Raw genomic sequence first — 20,617 nt, 5'->3', positions numbered from 1 at the left:
AGCCAGAAATATTAATGCACAATTAGGGAGGACACCCCAAAAACACTGAGGAGTGCTAAAAATTATTGAGTAGATACTGCTGACAGATATGACTTTTGACAGCCAGAAATATTAATGCACAATTAGGGAGGACACCCCAAAAACACTGAGGAGTGCTACAAATTATTGAGTAGATACTGCTGACAGATATGACTTTTGACAGCCAGAAATATTAATGCACAATTAGGGAGGACACCCCAAAAACACTGAGGAGTGCTAAAAATTATTGAGTAGATACTGCTGACAGATATGACTTTTGACAGCCAGAAATATTAATGCACAATTAGGGAGGACACCCCAAAAACACTGAGGAGTGCTACAAATTATTGAGTAGATACTGCTGACAGATATGACTTTTGACAGCCAGAAATATTAATGCACAATTAGGGAGGACACCCCAAAAACACTGAGGAGTGCTAAAAATTATTGAGTAGATACTGCTGACAGATATGACTTTTGACAGCCAGAAATATTAATGCACAATTAGGGAGGACACCCCAAAAACACTGAGGTGTGCTACAAATTATTTAGTAGATAATGCTGACAGATATGACTTTTGACAGCCAGAAATATTAATGCACAATTATGGGGGACACCCCAAAAGCGCTGGGGAGTGCCAAATATGAAGAAAAAATAATAAACCTCTATCCTCCTCTCTGCACTAGCGATTTTGGTTAGAGCAATTGCAAGAACAATATGGTATTCTCTGTCCCTGCTCTAATTAGCCTATGACTACACCCTGCTCTCTCCCTCTGTCAAATGGCGATGGATTGCTGTGGAGGCGTGTATTTATAAAGTTGAAGTATCGCGAGAACCGAGTCCCGAGATCCGACGACGTCACAATGACGTTCGGCCTCGATTTGGATTCGGAATGGGCGGGAGAGTACCGAGCTGCTCAGCTCGGTACTCGGATACCCAAAGTTCGGGTGGGTTCGGTTCTCGGAGAACCGGACCCGCCCATCTCTACTTGAAAGGTACGAGTACTTTAAATTTGGGATTTACAAAAACGAGAAATTCAACTTTACAGACTTTCTGTGTTGCCGATTGGGGATCAGTGGCCTGATTCATTAAGGATCTTAAATGCAGAGGATCCTTATTTCAGTCTCCTGGACAAAACCATGTTACAATGGAAGGGGTGCAAATGAGTGTTCTGTTTTGCACATAAGTTAAATACTGCCTGTTTTTTCATGTAGCACACAAATACTTGATAGCTTATTTGTACACTGAAATTTAAAGTTGATATTTGTGTGTTACATGAAAAAACAGGCAGTATTTAACTTGCCATATACAAGTGTACACAGACTGCATAAACTGTTATTGCCTGTTGCTGCTACAGACTACAACTGTGACTACCTGCATCAAGTCTTGTTACAAGTTCAGTAAACTTGAATTGGATAAGTTAAATGTGTTTGTGACTTAACATTCCCCCAACACCGCTGACACCTTTTGAACTCAGCTCCACTTGGCTTTTTAAAAAATTGTCATTAAAATCAGAACTGTGTTTCGAAACAGAGGCATGAATGAGCGCTACTGAGGGTGAAGGTGGATGGAGGGGGCTGTCACGACTGCACCTGTCGCCACCCTTGTCACTCCGACTCACCTTAGACCACCCGCCCAATGTTGACTCCTTCTCTTCAGCCTTAACCATGGGAATAGGTCAATATTAAAATCTTCCTAAATTGTTCTTTTGTGTGCTTTTATTCACTTTGGAGAACAACAATTCTCTTAAATCTTAAAATAAACTGAAATTGCAGTTTCCAAAAATGTTGTGCCCCCTCAAATGCCTTATGCCCTAGGCTGTAGCCTAGTCAGCCTATTGGATAATCAGGCCCTCTCCTTGACTGTGGAAACCAAGTTATTGCTATACTGGCACACGCTTAGCACTTTCAGGGCCAGCCTTTTCATGTGCTTTCATCCTCTACCTGGTATGTCTGACAAGATTGTCTCCACATTGCATCTGTATCAGTGTTAGATCTGGATGATTGGGGAATTATTACAATTATGCTGGCAATGCACACTGTGGTCTTTCAGCTAAAATCAAGCAATTGACCTGGTATTATAGCATTTGTGCCCTTAAAATTGCTCCTTATTCATGATAATTGACATTAATAACATAATTTCTGGTCATTTTGATAAGCCTCAGAGGTGTTTTTGTGCTATCATCTTCCAACAACACTAACAGATCCAGGGATTGATTCAAGCAGCTAGAACTGGTCTAATTTGGTAAATCAACATGTGTGGCAAAACTATACATTGATTCTGTTGTCCAGCACTTGCACCAAGAGGCTTGATCGGTCCATGAGCCGCCAGTTTTAGTTTTATTACATAATAGCCCCTTTTCTCTGCTTTGGCAGCTATCCTAGTACTGTCATGCCAAATACAAGAGGATTAAACACAAACAGTTGTTTTAGTCAATTATCCAAGTTGCTTGGCAAATTTGTTTTGAGTTGCAACCCGCTTAGACTCTGAAATCATAAGTGGACTATCCACCATTAGTAATCAGCAAAACAATTCTCAGCACTCTGATATCCAAAGTATGCTCATAATTTTAATTTAATAATGTGATATGATGGTGGGTTATACAATCTTCAATCACTCAGTAAAAATGTTGAACTCCTTCACCTAGGTCTAAACTGTGCACTGAATTTAGTTATTTTACAACAATAAACACTTCCATTATATACTGTACAGAACCCTTCTAATAATGCTATTCAACTGAACTCAATATATAGCATATTGTAGCTAGAGAGATGGGGATTCAAGTTTTAGCTCTGCACCTCATTGCAGATAAGAGGTATTTTACATGTAAATAATTATAAGTGTATTTGGAGATTCAGTCCAAAGTTCTAAATTCATAACTGTAATATTCTTAACACAGGAAAAATAACACATTTTGAGACACTTTATCAAATCTGGAACTTTCTCTTAATAGTCTGAAACCATGATCAGTAGAAGTAAAACTGATTGGACTTTTAACAGCTTTTTGTTGACCTCTTATTACAGTGTGTCCTAAATTTGCATACATGTATGTACAGTAACATGGATGTAAATATTTGTCACAGTATGCAAATAAAGTAACATCATTTCCTATTTGGAAACATCTCATCTAACATAAAGTCAGATAAATGTTCTACAGATCATCTCATAAACGTGTAGATTAGAACTAAATACGGCAACAATGAGGACTTTACTGAACCTGTTTATATCACTAACATGTTTATCAGGTGAGACCTTATATTTCCTCTGTGAACAAAGGAGCTTTCTAATAAAGCCATTATTATTATCACTGAGGTGAAAAGTCTGTGATGCTGTTGATTTCTATTTAATTTATTTACCTTTGTTTAAGTGAAGCCCTAAGCTGAGGGCAATTAAAATTTCGTGCTATGCTTCATCTGCACTGACATTAGGGGTTAAACAATTTGTGGCAGCCAGCCTATCACTCCCGGGGGGAGTGGTTTTCCAAGAGGACATAAATTACCTTGGTGCTGTGAGCTGGCTCTCTTAGTCCCTGGATGTCAGATAGGAGACAGCTGCAGCGTGGTGGAAAGGCATAAAACGCATATGGCTAATGTCCTTTTCCTTCACGCACCTTACCAACCTTTGTACTTTAAAAGTGTTACTTAATCTAATGAAATAAAGACACAGACACGTATAGCTACTTTGGCAAAAGGTCGCAGTTTTTATTAATCATAAACCAATTAAATGAAAGTCACCTGGTGGTGGCGAGAGCAAACTGCAGTCAACTAAACAACTAATCATCTAACCAAATACTGCAATGCCCAAATGGCATTCAAACTAAACCAAGGAATACTCCCTTAACATTGGCCGGTGTTAAACAGGCGTCAGCATGACTGCTCCCCTCTGAACTCAACATTGACGGCCACGCAAAGCACGCCAAGGGATCCTCCACTCAGAAGGATCAAGAGTAATGTTACTTGAAAGGGGCAGTGACGTGCGGCCAAATATCCTAACCACCGTTGTGACTAGTCATTGACTGCACTGCTCTCCCACCAACTGCGCCTCCTCTGTAAAAAAGATTGTTAAATCAAACAATAACTAGCTGGGCGGGAGGGAGGCATCAGTGAAATCACGGGAAGGAAAGGTCTAGAAGCCCATGGGAGTTTCTAATGAGGTGACTGAAACCACTCCCCATGGATTCTATTGGCTGGGACTAAAACAACTTTAACCCCTAATGGGTAAGGACCTGAAAAACATAATCCATGCATTTTAAGTGCCCTCAGCTAAAATGGCTTCACTTAACATAAAACGCATATGGCTAATGTCCTTTTCCTTCACGCACCTTACCAACCTTTGTACTTTAAAAGTGTTACTTAATCTAATGAAATAAAGACACAGACACGTATAGCTACTTTGGCAAAAGGTCGCAGTTTTTATTAATCATAAACCAATTAAATGAAAGTCACCTGGTGGTGGCGAGAGCAAACTGCAGTCAACTAAACAACTAATCATCTAACCAAATACTGCAATGCCCAAATGGCATTCAAACTAAACCAAGGAATACTCCCTTAACATTGGCCGGTGTTAAACAGGCGTCAGCATGACTGCTCCCCTCTGAACTCAACATTGACGGCCACGCAAAGCACGCCAAGGGATCCTCCACTCAGAAGGATCAAGAGTAATGTTACTTGAAAGGGGCAGTGACGTGCGGCCAAATATCCTAACCACCGTTGTGACTAGTCATTGACTGCACTGCTCTCCTACCATAGCTGGTACCCTTTAACGGGTTCCCAGCCCGCCACCACGAGCACAAAACCACAAACCTAATTGCTCATAGATCTCCCTGATGAAAAACCCCATCCCCTCTTTATTCAAATGAACACCGTCCGGCCGGAACAGGTGTGTATTATCCGCCTTAATGGATGGGTGGAAAATTTCTACCCCCCCCAATTCTCTAACCAGTTTCCCCGTAACACTATTAATTTTTCTTAATAATCTAGTAAGCGTAGAGGGGCGAATGGGAAACCTCCAGTATAAACGAGGGACAATGTTGGACCAACAAATCCTAATTGTAGGCCATCGTGCCCGAATAGCACGTAAATCTTCTCTAATGCTTATTATGAGGGCCAATGATTTAGTCTTCCCCACATCATTCCCCCCAAGATGCAAAACAATAATATCAGGATGTTGTGATTTTGCCAATTCCTCTTCTAACCAAGACAACAGGAATGGCCAGCAAAGGCCCCTCTTCCCCATCCATTTTATATCCACCGGGCATGGGAAATTAGACCACTCATTCGCCAAATGATGTTTTGAAGCCCAATACACAAATGAGTGTCCCATTATCCAAATGTTTATCTTCAGGCCTGTAAACCGAAGATAGAAAGAATTGGTGATCTGGAGTAGTAACAAATATTCCAAAATATTCCTGGAATATAAACCAGGGACAACACAGGCCCTGTAACCTTTACTTTTTTCCTCCTATATGCATACATAACACCAAGACACACCAGCTCTGAAGAGCAATGACCCTGACCCCTGCATACTTTAAACAAATTGTCCATATTTGCAACCAACCGCAAAGGTTTAATACCAACTTCATATGAAAATGTGGGACAGGGGGGGGGGGGGGGAATGGACCAACCAACCGGTTTATATGACTAAATATATGATAGAACTGCTTATCTAATAGCCCAGAAGACTAATATGGCCAATGATGAATAAAATTGCTTAAGCTAAAGAGAGGGGAACTACGTATGTGAGGCTATAAATGCCAACCTATTAGACTTATATTTTAAGGGGGAGGGGGCACTAATAACAGTATTACCTTTACCAATCTGATGAGGTGAAATGATGAATATATATGCTCAATGGGAATACGATATGACGCCTATACGTGCCTTGAAAACATACCAACCTTTAAAGGTTAAACAGGAGGTGGGAAATAAGTCATGGTTTACCGTATGTTACACCAACATGACAATATATTAATTCTATGGTTCTATGCCCGACTACCAACCACTGCGTGATTTATGATACAGACATGCAAACATACCAACCAATCATGGTTTAACATAAGCTATGAGGTACCAACCCAAAACGATTTAACACCCCTAGGCGGGAAATGTCACCAACCTAAACAGGTTTAATAAGATAAGAAAGTAAAGGAACGGTAACCCAGATGAAGGTGAACCAACCCAAAAAACCCCGGAGGCTCACCACTAATCAGGCCTTAATCCGTAGGAGAAATTGGGAAAAAATCCCTCCATGCCCCCGTTGAACACGGCAAGCAGCTCTCGCCCTGGATTACCGAGGAAGGGGGGGGGGGAAGAGTAAGGAGGAGGGGGGATAAGAACCAGAAAGATAAAAGTAAAGCAAGAGAACCAAGTATAGACAATAGAGAAATAACATATGCAAAACATGAGCATATAATTGCCTTAAGGTCTAATGTACCTTTTATAATTATCGGACTTCCATCGCCCCAACAATTTAATATCGGGTACGGAGGCCCCTCCCATGGCAGCAGCTGTAGCTGCTCCAATACGGAACGAGTGCGTTCCATAAAATTTTGGGTCTAACCCCACCTTTATCACTGCACTTTTAAAAATGGCATTAAACTGAAACTTGGACAAAGGAGACCCATCCATGTGTGCTAGCCAAGCCTCGCTATCCTTAGGCCTTATTCCTGAAAACTTATTACACCAAGCCACCGGACATATACTCGTATCATTGCAAGGGGACAAGGTGACCCAATGACCCCTACTAAACTGATCCGTTTTGGATCGTGCAATTTTTATGGAGACCTGCGTACTAGCAACTAAAGTATATTTTCCCAAAAGGGCTGTACCTAGGGAAACTCTCGATTTAGCCACAAGTTCGCTAATTCTAAATGCTCCGTGAAACGCCATAGAAAAAGCTGTGCTGAATAAAGTGGACTCATAGGAGCTAGAAGTGACCTCCGCAAGCGACATAATCAACTGCCTAAGCAAGGGAACCGTAATGGGATGCCTAGAGTCAGGAACCGAAGGGCGGGTTCTAGCCCACCCTTTCATAGCCTTGGAAATAATAAAACCTCTTGTGGGATCAACTTTTGAATGTAATTTGGCCATAAAAGAAATGCCTGCTAACGCTGAGGCCATAGCCGCCTTTTTAACACCCGTGTTATATCTTTCCCACATAAACTCTAAAATCTCCTCCGCCTGACCTGATGTACTTGGGGCCCTGGATTGTAAGAAAGCCTCCCACTGACTCCACGCTGACTGATACGCACGTCTTGTGGATTGCGCCAAGGATGACTCCGCCAACTCGATCATTCCGACTCGACCCACTGCCATGCATAGAAAGGACAAGGGATGCCGGTTAATTGAGCCAAAGGAGCTAGCTCCCTAAAGCGGCGCCATTGGAAACGCGAAAGCGCATCTGCCACCTTATTCACCTCTCCGGGTACATGTCTGGCCCGGAAAATTATATCATTTTCCAAACATTTCAGAACAAGTCTACGTAAAAGGTTCACTGTCGGCAATGACGTAGCGCTTTGGCGATTTATTGCCTGCACAACCCCAAGGTTATCACACCAGAAAACAACATTCTGGCCCGCTAACCTATGACACCATAGATCAATGGCTAAAACTATTGGGAATAACTCTAAAACCAGCAAATTTGCCACCAAACCGCTCTGACGCCACCCCTCAGGCCAAGGAGCTGCACACCACTCGTCCTGAAAAATGGCCCCAAAACCATTCGCCCCAGAGGCATCTGTGTGTAATTCCAACAAAACATTCGAGACTTGTCTCTTAGGCCATATCCGCACTCCATTGAAAGACTGCAAGAATTTGGCCCACACTCTCAAATCTCCCTTTATTTCCGCCGATAGGCGTACTCTGGCATGAGGCCTTTTTAAGCCTGATGTGGCCATTTGCAATTTTCTAGAAAAAATACGTCCCATCGGTATCACCCTGCATGCAAAATTGAGCGATCCGAGAAGAGACTGAACCTGACGCAAGGAGCTACCCTGTGAACTAATCGCCTCAGAAACCGCTGCCCCCAACTTGTTTATCTTTTCCTCAGGCAAACGACAACAACCTGCAATGGTGTCTATCTCTATGCCCAAGAATGACAAACATGTGTTAGGCCCTTCAGTCTTGTCATGCGCCACTGGGACCCCCATGATTTTGAACAATGCCGTAGCTGAAAAAAGCGTGTCTGCACACACTGCGGATGAAGGGGGACCTATAAACAAGAAATCATCCAAATAATGGGCGATTCCTTGATGACCCGTTCCTGCTTGTACGCACCAATGCAGGAACGAACTAAACTTTTCAAAAAGAGCGCATGACACTGAGCACCCCATGGGGAGACAGCGATCAATGTAGAAACCGTCCTGTAGCCTAAAGCCCATGAATCTAAAAGATTCTGGGTGAAGCGGCAGCAGTCTAAATGCCGATTCAATGTCTAACTTGGCCAATAAAGCCCCTTGCCCAAAGCCCTTAACTAAAGTCAAGGCCTCCTCAAAGGACTGGTAATTGACTGAACTGAAGCTAACATCTATTGCGTCGTTAACTGAAAAACCGGGAGGATGGGATAAATGCTGTATTAGACGGTATTTACCCGCAGCCTTCTTAGGGACAACTCCTACAGGGGAAATTATCAAATCAGGAATTGGGGGGGAATCAAAAGGCCCAATCATACGACCCAAGCTAACCTCCTTCATAACCTTATCCTTCAACACATCAGGAAGCAAGACTGCTGACCTAAGATTCCTGCCCGATGACGACCTAATTTCTCCTACTACTGGAAGCTGAAAACCATGATGAAAGCCTTGGGATAGACACTGGGCTTGAACAACATCTGGGAAAAAACTAAGCCACTTATCTAGAACTTTTAAATCAATAGGGGATGGCCCCTTAGTTAGCACCTCCTGGCGCACCGCGGCCCCTACCCACTCCTGATGACTGCCTGGTACAATCCTTAGCTGGGTGACTGCCTCGGCATTTGGAGCATACGTGTCTATATCTACAAGAGTCACCCCTTCCGCACGAGGCATTGTTATACGCGAAACATCTGTTCTTACTGTTTTGGGGAGTACTACGCCTCCCCTGGCTCTGAAACCTAGGTACTACAGGAGGCATAGCATCTTCAGTTGGCAGCATCAGTGCCATCCATGACTCAACGTCCTTACACCCAAATGGGATAGTATGCATTTTGTTTGCCATGCTACGAAAACTCTCATCGTAACGCCTCCAAATTGTACCACCCGCGTTAATCCACAGATCATTAATCAGGTGTAGGTACCTCCACACATCCGCCCTGGTGTCCGGTCTAGACTCCACATAGATGGCAGAGAATATACAATACCCCCTCAACCAGTTTGAGAACGTTCTATAATTTTCTTCACCCATTCCTCCCTTCCCACAGGCAGCCAGCAATTCTTTTTTGGCTGCAGAGGTGAGCATAAACAAATCGACATAGTACCCTTTGTCAATCCTATCCTTTGAACTGCGACGCACGCCTCTTAACAATGCTGTATTGTCGCATCGTACCATAGGACCGCCTAAAGCTGTGGGTGGAGCTATGCCTGAAGGGGTCACCCTAGCGGGCTTCGCTAAATGCTCTGTTAAGATTTTTAAAAGCTTACGCGGACCCTGACCTTCCTCATCTGATTCTTCACTAGTGGTAGCTAAAGGAGGACTACGTGTATGTAAACGATGTGCCAAAATAGAATCACACTCACCACTTTGCGCAGATGTCCCTGGTAACGCAAGTGCTTGGGTTGATGTTTCTTCTCTTGAAGCCGAATCCCCTGCTGGCTCCGTCTGTAAGGCAGAGCTCCCCGTCACTGTGATAACTTCTGGCAATGGCGCGGCCGCCCCTCCGCCCGATACTGCCGTCACTGAAACAGAATGTATGTTAGCTACTTCAGACACAAACGACTGGTTAACCCTAACTCCTGAAATGCTGTTTAACGACTCTATTGGGACAGGCGTACCAAAGGAAAAACCTGGGGCTGGTGGGCGGGCCAGATCTTGGGAGGAACCAAACCCAAAGGGGGAGCTATTAAGATCAGGGACGGGTATATTTGTAATGCTTGCATTAGAAGCATACCCATAACTTGAAACATAAGGAGGTGGATACGGTGCCATCCAATTCTGCATTGGCCGCTGGACCCTATCTGGATTAGGAGGAGGATACGGTAGTGACCAGGGAGGCAGGTTCCCGTGGGGCGCCTCCACCTGTGCTACTGCTGGTCTTGCCCATGGACTAAGCGTTGTGTTTGGGCTTTGCTGAAAGCTCCCAGACTGAACCAGCGCCGAGGGGTGACCCCCGACATTGATTGAATCGCTATATGGAAGCCTCTGCAGAGGAACATTAGCAGCTTGTATTGGAGATATGAAATTATACTGTATAGGGGGCCCAACCTGAGGTGGTGAGGGTGTGTGTAATTGAGAAGATAACATGGGCTGAAAACTTACATTGTGAGCCATATGAGGGCGCACTCTACCCCTGATCCATCCCTGGGGCATAAGTGGGGGGATAATATTAATTTGACGTATGCTGTCACCACTGCTGCTGTGTAACCAGGGTCTGTGACTTGTGGCAGAAACAGAGACATGCTGTGACCCCAAATTTACCTCATTCACAGCTATCAGGTGATTACCAACATTGGAACTGTAAGAGGAAGCCAGTGCCTGCAAGCTTCCCTCTCCCCCTGCTGCCCTGGGGGAGACCTGACCTGCCAAATTGGGAGGTGGAGAGCGAGGAGGCAGGGAGGACTGGCTGGACCTAGCAGAGGTAGGAGAAGGAGATCTCCTCCTCTGCTGACTATGCTGCACAGCAGCGCTGGCGTCCCCTGAGGCAGCCAGCGCCGCTGATCTCTCTGGAGCCCGGGACCTGCGAGCGCCGCCCCTCCCCCCCTGCCCAGATCTCCTTTGAGACCCAGCGACAGGGGAGTCCCCTGCATCAATATTAACAGCGCTGGGATGCACGCTTTCAGGCAGCGCTCCCAGCGCTTCACTAGAGGGGGCAGAGCTGGATAAAGTAACAGGCGGGCGCAGACTCCCGGCCGGGAGCTGAGACCCGTCTGACAGACGTGCAGGGGGGCCCGCTGATCTCCTAAGTCTGGACATTTTAGCGGCACGGATAAATACAGGGGAAAAAAGAAAATGGAGAGAGGGGAGGAGGAGAATAGGGGAATGGGAAAAAGGAGGGGGTGAAGAAAAAGCGAGGAAGAGGAGAAATAAATGAAGAAAAAGAAAAACGGAGGGGTTAAAAGATAAGGTAAAGGATGAGATTAACAGAAAAAGGTGAAAACAGAGAGTTAGAAAAGATAGAAAGCTAAAAGCAATAAAAACGATCTTATCTGTCTCCAGGGAGCTCCTGCATCAGTGAAATCACGGGAAGGAAAGGTCTAGAAGCCCATGGGAGTTTCTAATGAGGTGACTGAAACCACTCCCCATGGATTCTATTGGCTGGGACTAAAACAACTTTAACCCCTAATGGGTAAGGACCTGAAAAACATAATCCATGCATTTTAAGTGCCCTCAGCTAAAATGGCTTCACTTAACATAGTATCTGTACTAGTTTTCTGTCATTCTTCAGTGTTTTCCCTCTCCAGCTTCATTTTTCAGTGCTCTTCCTGGCAAACCTTTATCTCTTCCTCTGTTAATTCCACTTTCACTTTCCTCTCCGTTAACAGCCCAGATTCTCTTTTTCCACCACCCTCCCTCTCCTCCCCACACAGCAGCCCAGCGCTCTCACCTCCCCTGTATTCAGTTCCCGGCCAGTAGTAGCTGTAAAATCTAACTTACAGCAGCATGTCACGTCCCCGCCGTAGTGCAGGTCCCCCAGCCCGCTTCCTAGATAGCGGGGATAGCGGGGATAGAGAACTGGTGATTCGGGCGGAAGCCCCGCCCCCCGGAGCCATGGCGGCGGCCATTTTACATGTACAAGTGCCTGCGAGCGGTGGAGGGGAGCCTCTCACCGCCGCAGGTGCTGGACCAGTGTCGGTGCCGGAGCTCGCTAGGAGCTCCGGTTGCCAGGGGGATAAGAGGGATCAAAGAATAGGTCTGGTAGCGCCTGTCAGCGGTGGCGGGGATGCGCCCACCGCTGCAGGCGCTGGGGATGCGCTGTCACTGGAGCTTATTAGGGGCTCCAGGCAGCTGATTGAGGTCCCAGCAGGCACAGGGTGTATAGAGGGGCCTGTGAGCGGTGGAGGGGAGCCTCACACCGCCACAGGTTCGGGGGGGACATTGTCATCAGAGCTCACTGGGGGCTATGCTGGCCAACCGGCTAGTATTCCTGGGAATGTGCCTGCGATTGATCTTGTCAGCGGTGGAGGGGAGCCTATCACCGCTGCAGGCAATTTACAGGTACTGGCGCCAGAGACCACTTGCGCCCATGTTCGCCAGCCAAGTAAACGGGGAAACCACAGAAGGTCTCATGCTCCTCAGCGGGCTGTGTGCCCTTCTAACTCGGTAACACAGAGACATTTAAGAGGAGGGAAAAGAGGTAGGGGAGGCAGGAGGTTATCCCCATCAGCGAATCGCCTACAGGACAAGAATGCTGCTCTGCAGTTAAGAAACCCCGGTAGTGTTAATGTTGGTGTAAATGTACATGAACAAGGGGTGGTTTCACCTAGCAACGAAAGTTATGTTAATGTACAAGGTACAAGTTCCATGACACAAACACACCCTTATATGCAAGCGCAGATGTCGAATGTCTCTTATGATGCTATACCACCATCCCCCCTTCTTCCCAGTCAGCCGGGCTATAACCTCAGGGATGTTCAAACGGGGTATGCTCACTCAAGATTGCCCCCACTAATGCCAGAGGGGTGGTCGACGCTTAGAGGTCGCCCACTTGCAGCTAGAGGTCCCTCGGCAGCGTTAGGTGCCCCGAACATAGCCGGAATGCAATCCCCTAGGTCACCACACGTGGAATATGCATTACATGGGCATAATCCGCATCAGGCTCAGGAGTATGAGTATGAGGCCCATTCATCAGTAGGCCCATCATTATTTCCTGCGAGGGCGGGGAATATAGTGCCGTATTGCAAACAAGCAGTAAAGCAACCTGGGCATGGCTTTTACGATGCTTACAATAATCGGTCCCAGTACATACAACCTCCACACCAAGATTTTTGGCCGGGTAATAACGCAGCCTGGTCCCTCCCTTACCCTCCCCCTCAGACACAAGGGGAACAGAGTGGGTACGACAATGGATTGCCCCCTATCCGCCGCAGGAGAGAAGCCTGTCGCAGGATTGGGCAGCACCCTCATCATTTGGTCAAGGACCATCTCATCCCGCAGGTCCCAATCAAATCCCTGCCCCCTATCCAGCTGTCGTGCCTTTGGTTTATCGCCAAAATTTTGATTTTAACAACACAAGTCGGGATAGTGAGAATTCCGTCCCGCTCAGTGGGTCGGGACAGGGGGGGTGCAGTATTGAATGTTTGGCCATCTGCTAACCTTTCTTCTCGCCCAGTAACACAGGCACACCAAGGGAATGAAACAGACGCGGTTGGAAGAGGAGTTTCGGTGGAACAAGCTGCAATGCCGGCCAGTGGACTCGATGCGCCAGGGATCATCGCAGCGGCCGCTGGTTCTCAAGCCATCGCCCCACAGCCAGGACAAGGGATTCCGGTCCCCATTGCTGGTGAGAACACTTCTTTATTGACACAACACCCAGTTACACATAGCGCTCCAATGTCACCTACTGATGACGATTCGTCAGATGACGAGCAAGGACCGCGCAAGCTGCTGCGATAGTTAAAGGAACATTTGGTCCAACCAGTGAAAGCGGCTCCCGCAGTAGCTTTGCCTCGCGCAGCGTTAGGGGGCCCCATGGTGTGCTGTGACAATACGGCGCTACTGACAGGAGTGAGACCATGTGTGAGGGACAGGATTAACAAAGGATTCCTAGTGGTTATGTTTTCCCTAACAAAACAATCCAAAAAGCAGTTAACAGCAGCGTGTAGTAGAGGGGGAATAGGTGAGGAAGCTTACCGGTCATTTCTTAACTGGCTGTCAGGCTACTGTGTATTCGCGGCCTGTTACTTAGAGACCAGACCCGAGGCGCTGGTAGACGTATAGCGCTATCTGCACCTCATAACGGAGATGGTAGTTAATGATGGGCCTACAATATGGCGTAGGTATGACGAAAGTTTTAGGGAAAAAGCCAACGGGATGAAGCGTATTCCTTTTGAATGCAAGGATGTAGAAACGTGGTCGAAGCTGATGAAGAGGAGCAACGGCCAAGTGTCAGGCTTCTAGGAGGAGGGGGGCTTGGCACCCCCCGCCGTAAGCAGAACAGATGTTTTGCTTTCAATAATTCCACCTGCAACAGGGGGGACACCTGCAGGTACAGGCATGCCTGTGCGATCTGTAGAGGTCCGCGGGAATGCACCAGGAATGCTCCAGGTGCAGGAAGGGGACAGGGCATGTCGGGACCCCCTGGGCAAGGCCCCATCACCCATTAAGTTAGATGTATTGGTTAGATGGCTTGGTTTCTTTCCTGATGCCGCACAAGCCAAGTTTCTGAAGGTTACTGTAGGTTTTAGGCTTCCCATATCCGGGCTGGTACGGTCCGGGGATGGCCGGAATTTGAAGTCGGTGTCGGTTTTTCCAGAGGTAGTACTCGAAAAGGTTAATAAGGAAGTGGACTTAGGAAGGATGCAGGGTCCTTTTCCAGTCTCCTCCGTTGGCAAACTTAATTTTATCCCCTATAGGCGTTGTGCCTAAGAAAGCTGAGGGTAAATACCGGTTAATTCAGCACCTGTCCCACCCCCTGGGTTCGTTGGTAAACGATGCCATAGACGCTCGCCACATCTCGGTAATTTACCAGTCTTTCAAGGAGGCTTTGGCCCTAGTGAGATTGTATGGGAAAGACGCACTTCTAGCTAAGCTGGACATCGAGTCTGCATTTAGGCTTCTCCCACTCCACCCAGAATCTTTCAGATTCATGGGTTTCAAATTCCAAGGCAGCTTCTATATTGATCGCTGTCTTCCTATGGGCTGTTCGGTGTCATGTTCATTTTTTGAGTGCTTCAGCTCCTTCCTGCATTGGTGTATACAAGCAGTTGCACACTATTTAGACGGTTTTTTGTTTATAGGCCCAGGTTCATCCCCTGTTTGCTCTGAAGTTTTGTTTGCAGCAAAAGCTCTTTTTGCTGTTATGGGAGTGCCTATAGCCCATGACAAAACAAAGGGTCCAGCCCCTTGCTTATCATTTCTGGGAATAGAGATAGACACCACTGTAGGATGTTGTCGCTTGCCCAGGGACAAGATTGAGAAGCTGCGAACAATTATATCGGAAAGTTCTGAGTTCAGACACTAGCTCGCTGCGGCTGATCCAGTCACTCCTAGGTACATTGAATTTTGCTTGTAGGGTGATCCCTATGGGCAGGATATTTAGTAGGAAGTTACAATTGGCCACAGCCGGTATGACTAGGCCTCATGCGCGGATTCGCTTAGCAGCTGAAAATTCGGGCAGATCTTAAGATTTTCTTGCAAGATTTTAATGGCGTGCGGATTTGGCCTGAAAGTCCAGTATCTAGTAGGGAGTTAGAACTGCACACGGGTGCTTCCGGAGCCCATGGCTTCGGAACCTTTTTTCAGGGGGAATGGTGCGCATCTACTTGGCTGACAGAATGACATAAAAATGGCCTGGTTAAGAACATGTTGGTGCTAGAGCTGTTTCCCATAGTACTGTCCCTTGAGCTATGGGCGAAGAGTTTGTCTGGCCGGAACGTAGTGTTCTGGTGTGACAATCTCGGGGTAGTTCAAGCTATTAACCGACAGACCACTTCCTCTCTGCCGTCAGTTAACTTATTGCGCAGACTGGTGTTGCGTTCTTTAGAGTTTGACATATCATTTCGGGCCAAACATGTTCCAGGCATAGAGAATCACATAGTTGACTCTCTATCTCGTTGGCAATGGCGGCGATTCCGGTCTTTAGCACCCCAAGCTAGCCTAATAAGTATTCCCTGTCCCCTTTCCGCTTGGCAGATGGTCGAGCCGGTATAATGGGCCTGGCGGAATCGTCGTTGGCTGCTTCCACGAGAAAAATGCACAGAACTTCCTGGCAGCAATGGCATTTGTTCCTGAGTTCGTACCCGGGCAGTCACCCTTCAACTCAAAATGATCCCATGTTAGATTTCATGTGGAGTAGGTACCTCCAAGGAGCGTCAAAATCCAATATGGCCGCTACCCTGTCAGGGATTTCCTTTATGGCACGTCTGCATAGTGTGGCGGACCCCACTAAGGGCTTCATGATCTCCAAAGCATTGAGAGGTTGGGCTAAGGAACGGCCAGGGAAGCGGACGCAAGACGTCCCATTTCGTTACTATTTTGAGGTTATTGGTGAGTGCTCTCATGGCGGTTGCTACTGATCAGTACGAATCGCTCCTTTTCAGTATGGCGTTTTGCATGGCCTTCCATGGGGCTTTTAGAATAAGCGAGCTGGTTGCGCGATCTAACGCAGATATTGGTAATGCGCTATTGGCAAAGTATACATATATTACAGATTCACACGTAGGTTGTAAATTAGCCCGCTCAAAGACTGACCAACTTAGTAAAGGGCATTGGCTTAACATAGCAGCACAGGAAGATACGGGTATATGCCCGGTGGCGTGGTGCTTAAAATTTTCAATAGTTCGCCCTAAAGAAGAAAAGATGTGGCTGATACATGCAGATGGTTCACCTCTTTCTAAATTCCAATTTAATGCAGTGTTTAAACATGCGTTGGTGTATGTGGGTTTTGACCCGTCGCTCTATGGTACCCATTCATTTAGAATCGGGGCGGCTACTGCCGCAGCAGGAAGAGGCGAGTCGCCCTCTGTTATACAGGCAATAGGCCGCTGGAAGTCAGGAGCATATAAGTCATATATACGCCCACAAACCTAGCATAAGGTAAATACTGCCCCACCATGGCGATAACCTTGGGCTCTGCTGCTTGTCGCTTTTAGCGAGGGCGTGAGGGGATTTTTTCCCTGTTCTCACTGGATCAAGGTCTGATTGGCTATGGGCCTCCAGGGTTTTCACTTTGGTTATCGCTGCCTACCCCTTCCCGTCATCGTTCACTGTACTACCACAGGTATTCATATTTATGTCGGCTTGAACGGCTGATTGTATTCAGAGAAAGTAGGCAGAATAATAGGTTAAGCTGGTGGCAATATGTAAAGTGTGCACTTAGGTGTTTACACTTGGTAAGTTATGAACAGCATGCACGTTGGTCAGTCTTTGTTAAAGCGGATCTTGTGATGGGATCGCGCTTGGTGGAATTTAATCGCTAACATGCAGGGGTTGGTAAGGTAAAGCAGTTTCACAGTCATGGGAACTGCTTGGTTTAAACCCTTATACTTCATGCTATTGTGGTTTTACCTGACGTATGTCAGTTTTGAGGGGATAAAGCAGTCTCACGGTTCATTGGACCTGCTTGGTGTTAAGCCCTCGATAACTTTATATTTAAGGATGTAGATATGACATATGTCAGTGGACGGAGGTTAAAGCAGTCTGGTAATAACACGTAGACCTGTGTGTTTTAAATAAACCTTTTATACTCATATTTAGGTGCTGCAGCTTTGGAGGATAAAGCGGTCTTATGGTGCACATTGACCTGCTTGGTATTTGAACCTTCAATATTTAGTATTTGTACACTGCAGTTAATGGAGGTTAAAGCCATGTCATAATTCTATTGGACCGGCTTGGTATACTAATTTATGATAAAGCCATTCGTTAGTTGCATCGGAACCTGCTTGGTGTGTGTACCTCCAATTTTAATATGTTATAAGGTTAAAGTGGTCTCTTAAAAGTTGCACACAGACCTGCTTGGTGTTGGTACCTCCAACTTTTTCTTTTATGAGAAAAAGTGAAATGGTAAACAGTTGCTCATTGACCGCTGGGTAGTTAAGCTTCGAGATTAGCTTGTAATGACCTTCTGTGGTGTGCAGAGGTTGGGTTCTACCAGCGGATATATATATGGGTTCGGATGAGCAAATTATTTTATGACCCTACCCAATTATATTTTTTGGTCTTAGGTTTGCAGAAGATTAACATATGGGTCAAAGGCCACTCATATGTGTATTGGGCCGAGAAACATCATATGGCCTACGACTGGTCCCTATTCACCAACCCTATAACATTCAGATGGGTTGGAAGGAGGGGATTGTTATGGCAGGCTATCATGCCACTTTTGGATAACGAAATTAATCATTTTGGCCCCCCTGATATTCTATTGGTACATGCAGGCGGAAATGATTTACGCCATGCCTAATCCTTGGATTTCATTATCAGCATAAGAGAGGATTTGAGAGCGTTGCACGCTAGATGGCCTGGGATTAGGATAGGTTGGTCCCACATTATCCCTCGCCTTGCTTGGAGAATTCCCATAGCCCCCCCATTATGAAGACCATAATTCGGAAGGTCAATAAGGCTGCAAGTAAAGTGGTTGAAGCCTTAGGTGGGTTTGCTATCGCTCACCCATGGATCACGGTGAGGCACACCCATTTTTCCGCCCAGACGGGGTGCACCTCACAGATGAGGGCATGGAGTGGTTTATAATTCACGTTTATAGGTATTTAGGTCCCTTAGTGCTTTCTCTGTGTGGCGGGCCAGGTACCTGTTAAAGGGTCCTGGCTGTGGGTAGGAGAGCAATGCAGTCAGCGAATAATCGAAGGTACTACCGTTTAATTGGCCGCACATCACTGCCCCTTTTGCAGTAACCTGACTCTTGGCCTCTGGGGCGGAGGATATCCTGTCGTGTGCGACAATGTGAGTCCAGAAGGGGGCAGTCACGATGATGCAAAGTTTAGTACCGACCAATCGTAAAGACTTGGGATCCGTAAAGTCTTGGGACAGCGGTATGGAGTTTCACCTTGCGCTGTATTGGTTTAAAGTTTAGTCGTTAGCTGACTGCTTCGCTCTCGTCGCCATTCAGAGTTTTAAAATAAAATTCTTCCACTAAATAAACACGCCCTTTTCTTGCCAAACTTATATCTGGGGGTAAATGTATGAATCTCCGGATTCTTCATCTCCGGCGTGTTCAGCCTCTTCAGCGCTTAAATTTAAAGCGGCGCTGCATTGTAAAGGGAAACTTCCCTTTACAATGCAGCGCCGCTTTAAATTTAAGCGCTGAAGAGGCTGAACACGCCGGAGATGAAGAATCCGGAGATTCATACATTTACCCCCTGGTGTCCGTGTTGTTATTTTAGATAAGAAGGTATTAAGTGTTCAATCATTAAGGTATAAGTACAAAGATAAAAGGTATTAGCTCTGAACATTTTAGTGTATTTTTCAGGTGTCCTGTGTGATATCCAACTTGTCCAGTCAGACCCAGTGGTGGTAAAGCCGGGAAACTCTCATAAACTGTACTGTAAAGGCTCCGGATTCACCTTCAGTGGCTATGTTATGAGCTGGGTTAGACAGGTTCCTGGTAGAGTATTACAGTGGGTGTCTACTATTAGTTCTGGAGGGGCATACACATACTATCATGATTCTGTAAAAGGACGATTCACAATCTCCAGAGATAATAGTAATAACATGGTATATCTGCCAATGGACAACATGAAAACTGAAGACACTGCTGTGTATTACTGTGCTAGATACACACTGATAGAAAACATCACATGACTGTATCAAAAACTTGTCCATCAGTTTATTCTTTGGGGGGTATTCAATTGTTGCCGTTAACGCGCTAAAACCCCAAAAAAACGAGCGCTCTAAAAATATTAGCGTTAATACGGTAATCACTCCCTAAATTTTATCTCAATTTTATATGAAATTCAGCGAGTAAACTACCGTATTAACGGTATTTACGCGCATATTACCGTATTAACGCTAATATTTTTAGAGCGCTCGGTGTTTTTTTGTTTTAGCGCGTTAAAAGCAACAATTGAATACCCCCCTTTGTATCTGTAGATGGCAGCACATACTGTATATAGAGCACATCAAAAAAAAAGTGGATGAAAACACAAATATGCAATGAACAGATTTAGAAACAAGTAACATATACGTGTAAATATAATGCAGCAATAAATCAGTAATTGTAATAATTGACACCAGATGCTAATTATATTTTACACTAATATAAGTGGGTTCTGAGATTCTGTCACTTTTGGAATAATGCAGACAATTTTTGTTATCTTTTACATTTAACATATTTCAGTTTTAATTATTAGGCTTTATGTAGAGTTGGATGGGAGACAGTTATTTTGCGTAAAAAATACATTTTTCTGTAATACGCATGCATACTAAACATGTCTATGGATCCATCTGTATTCAGATTAGATTGTATCTTGAGACACTTGCGGCTTCTTATGCTTAGAGAAGTGGAAGGAAAAGAGGTGGACAACAGTAAGCCAACAGTAAGCCAAGAACATGTGACTGAGGTAGACCGGGACATAGATACATGGACGGCTGTCAGGAGAACATCTGGCATATACGCCTGTCATCTCTGGCGGGTGCTCGGTTATTGCAAATAAACGTACTGATAATTACTATCAGCAGCATTAGCTAGTTGCGTCTTGTCCCCTTGCTCTGATAATAGTTAATTTAATATTGTGGCTGCTATATACTATAAGAAGTTACTGCTGAATTTTAACATCACTTAATTGATATCTCCATGTGTA

General features: G+C 45.6%; 1 protein-coding gene across 1 annotated transcript; it reads left to right on the top strand.

The window, feature by feature from the left end:
- Window positions 1-12,287: 12,287 nt before the first annotated feature.
- LOC142108387 (uncharacterized) lies at window positions 12,288-19,699 on the top strand. The gene is made up of 2 exons (XM_075192013.1): window positions 12,288-13,647; window positions 19,288-19,699. Exons 1-2 carry the CDS (start codon window positions 12,669-12,671, stop codon window positions 19,617-19,619), a joined length of 1,311 nt encoding a protein of 436 aa, XP_075048114.1. The 5' UTR covers window positions 12,288-12,668; the 3' UTR covers window positions 19,620-19,699.
- The last annotated feature ends 918 nt before the right edge of the window (window positions 19,700-20,617 follow it).

The sequence above is a fragment of the Mixophyes fleayi genome, chromosome 1, assembly GCF_038048845.1.
Source record: "Mixophyes fleayi isolate aMixFle1 chromosome 1, aMixFle1.hap1, whole genome shotgun sequence".
NCBI classification, from domain to species: domain Eukaryota; kingdom Metazoa; phylum Chordata; class Amphibia; order Anura; family Limnodynastidae; genus Mixophyes; species Mixophyes fleayi.
The sequence above is the reverse complement of the archived record's forward strand: the minus strand, read 5'-3'. Positions and strand labels throughout refer to the sequence as shown.

What these genes read in the sequence shown, in the direction of transcription:
- LOC142108387 (XM_075192013.1), top strand. Translation starts at nt 12,669, where the DNA reads ATGACACAAACACACCCTTATATGCAAGCGCAGATGTCGAATGTCTCT. An exon ending in GATTCCGGTCCCCATTGCTG is followed by an intron (nt 13,648 to 19,287) that starts GTGAGAACACTT and finishes TGTATTTTTCAG; the next exon opens with GTGTCCTGTGTGATATCCAA.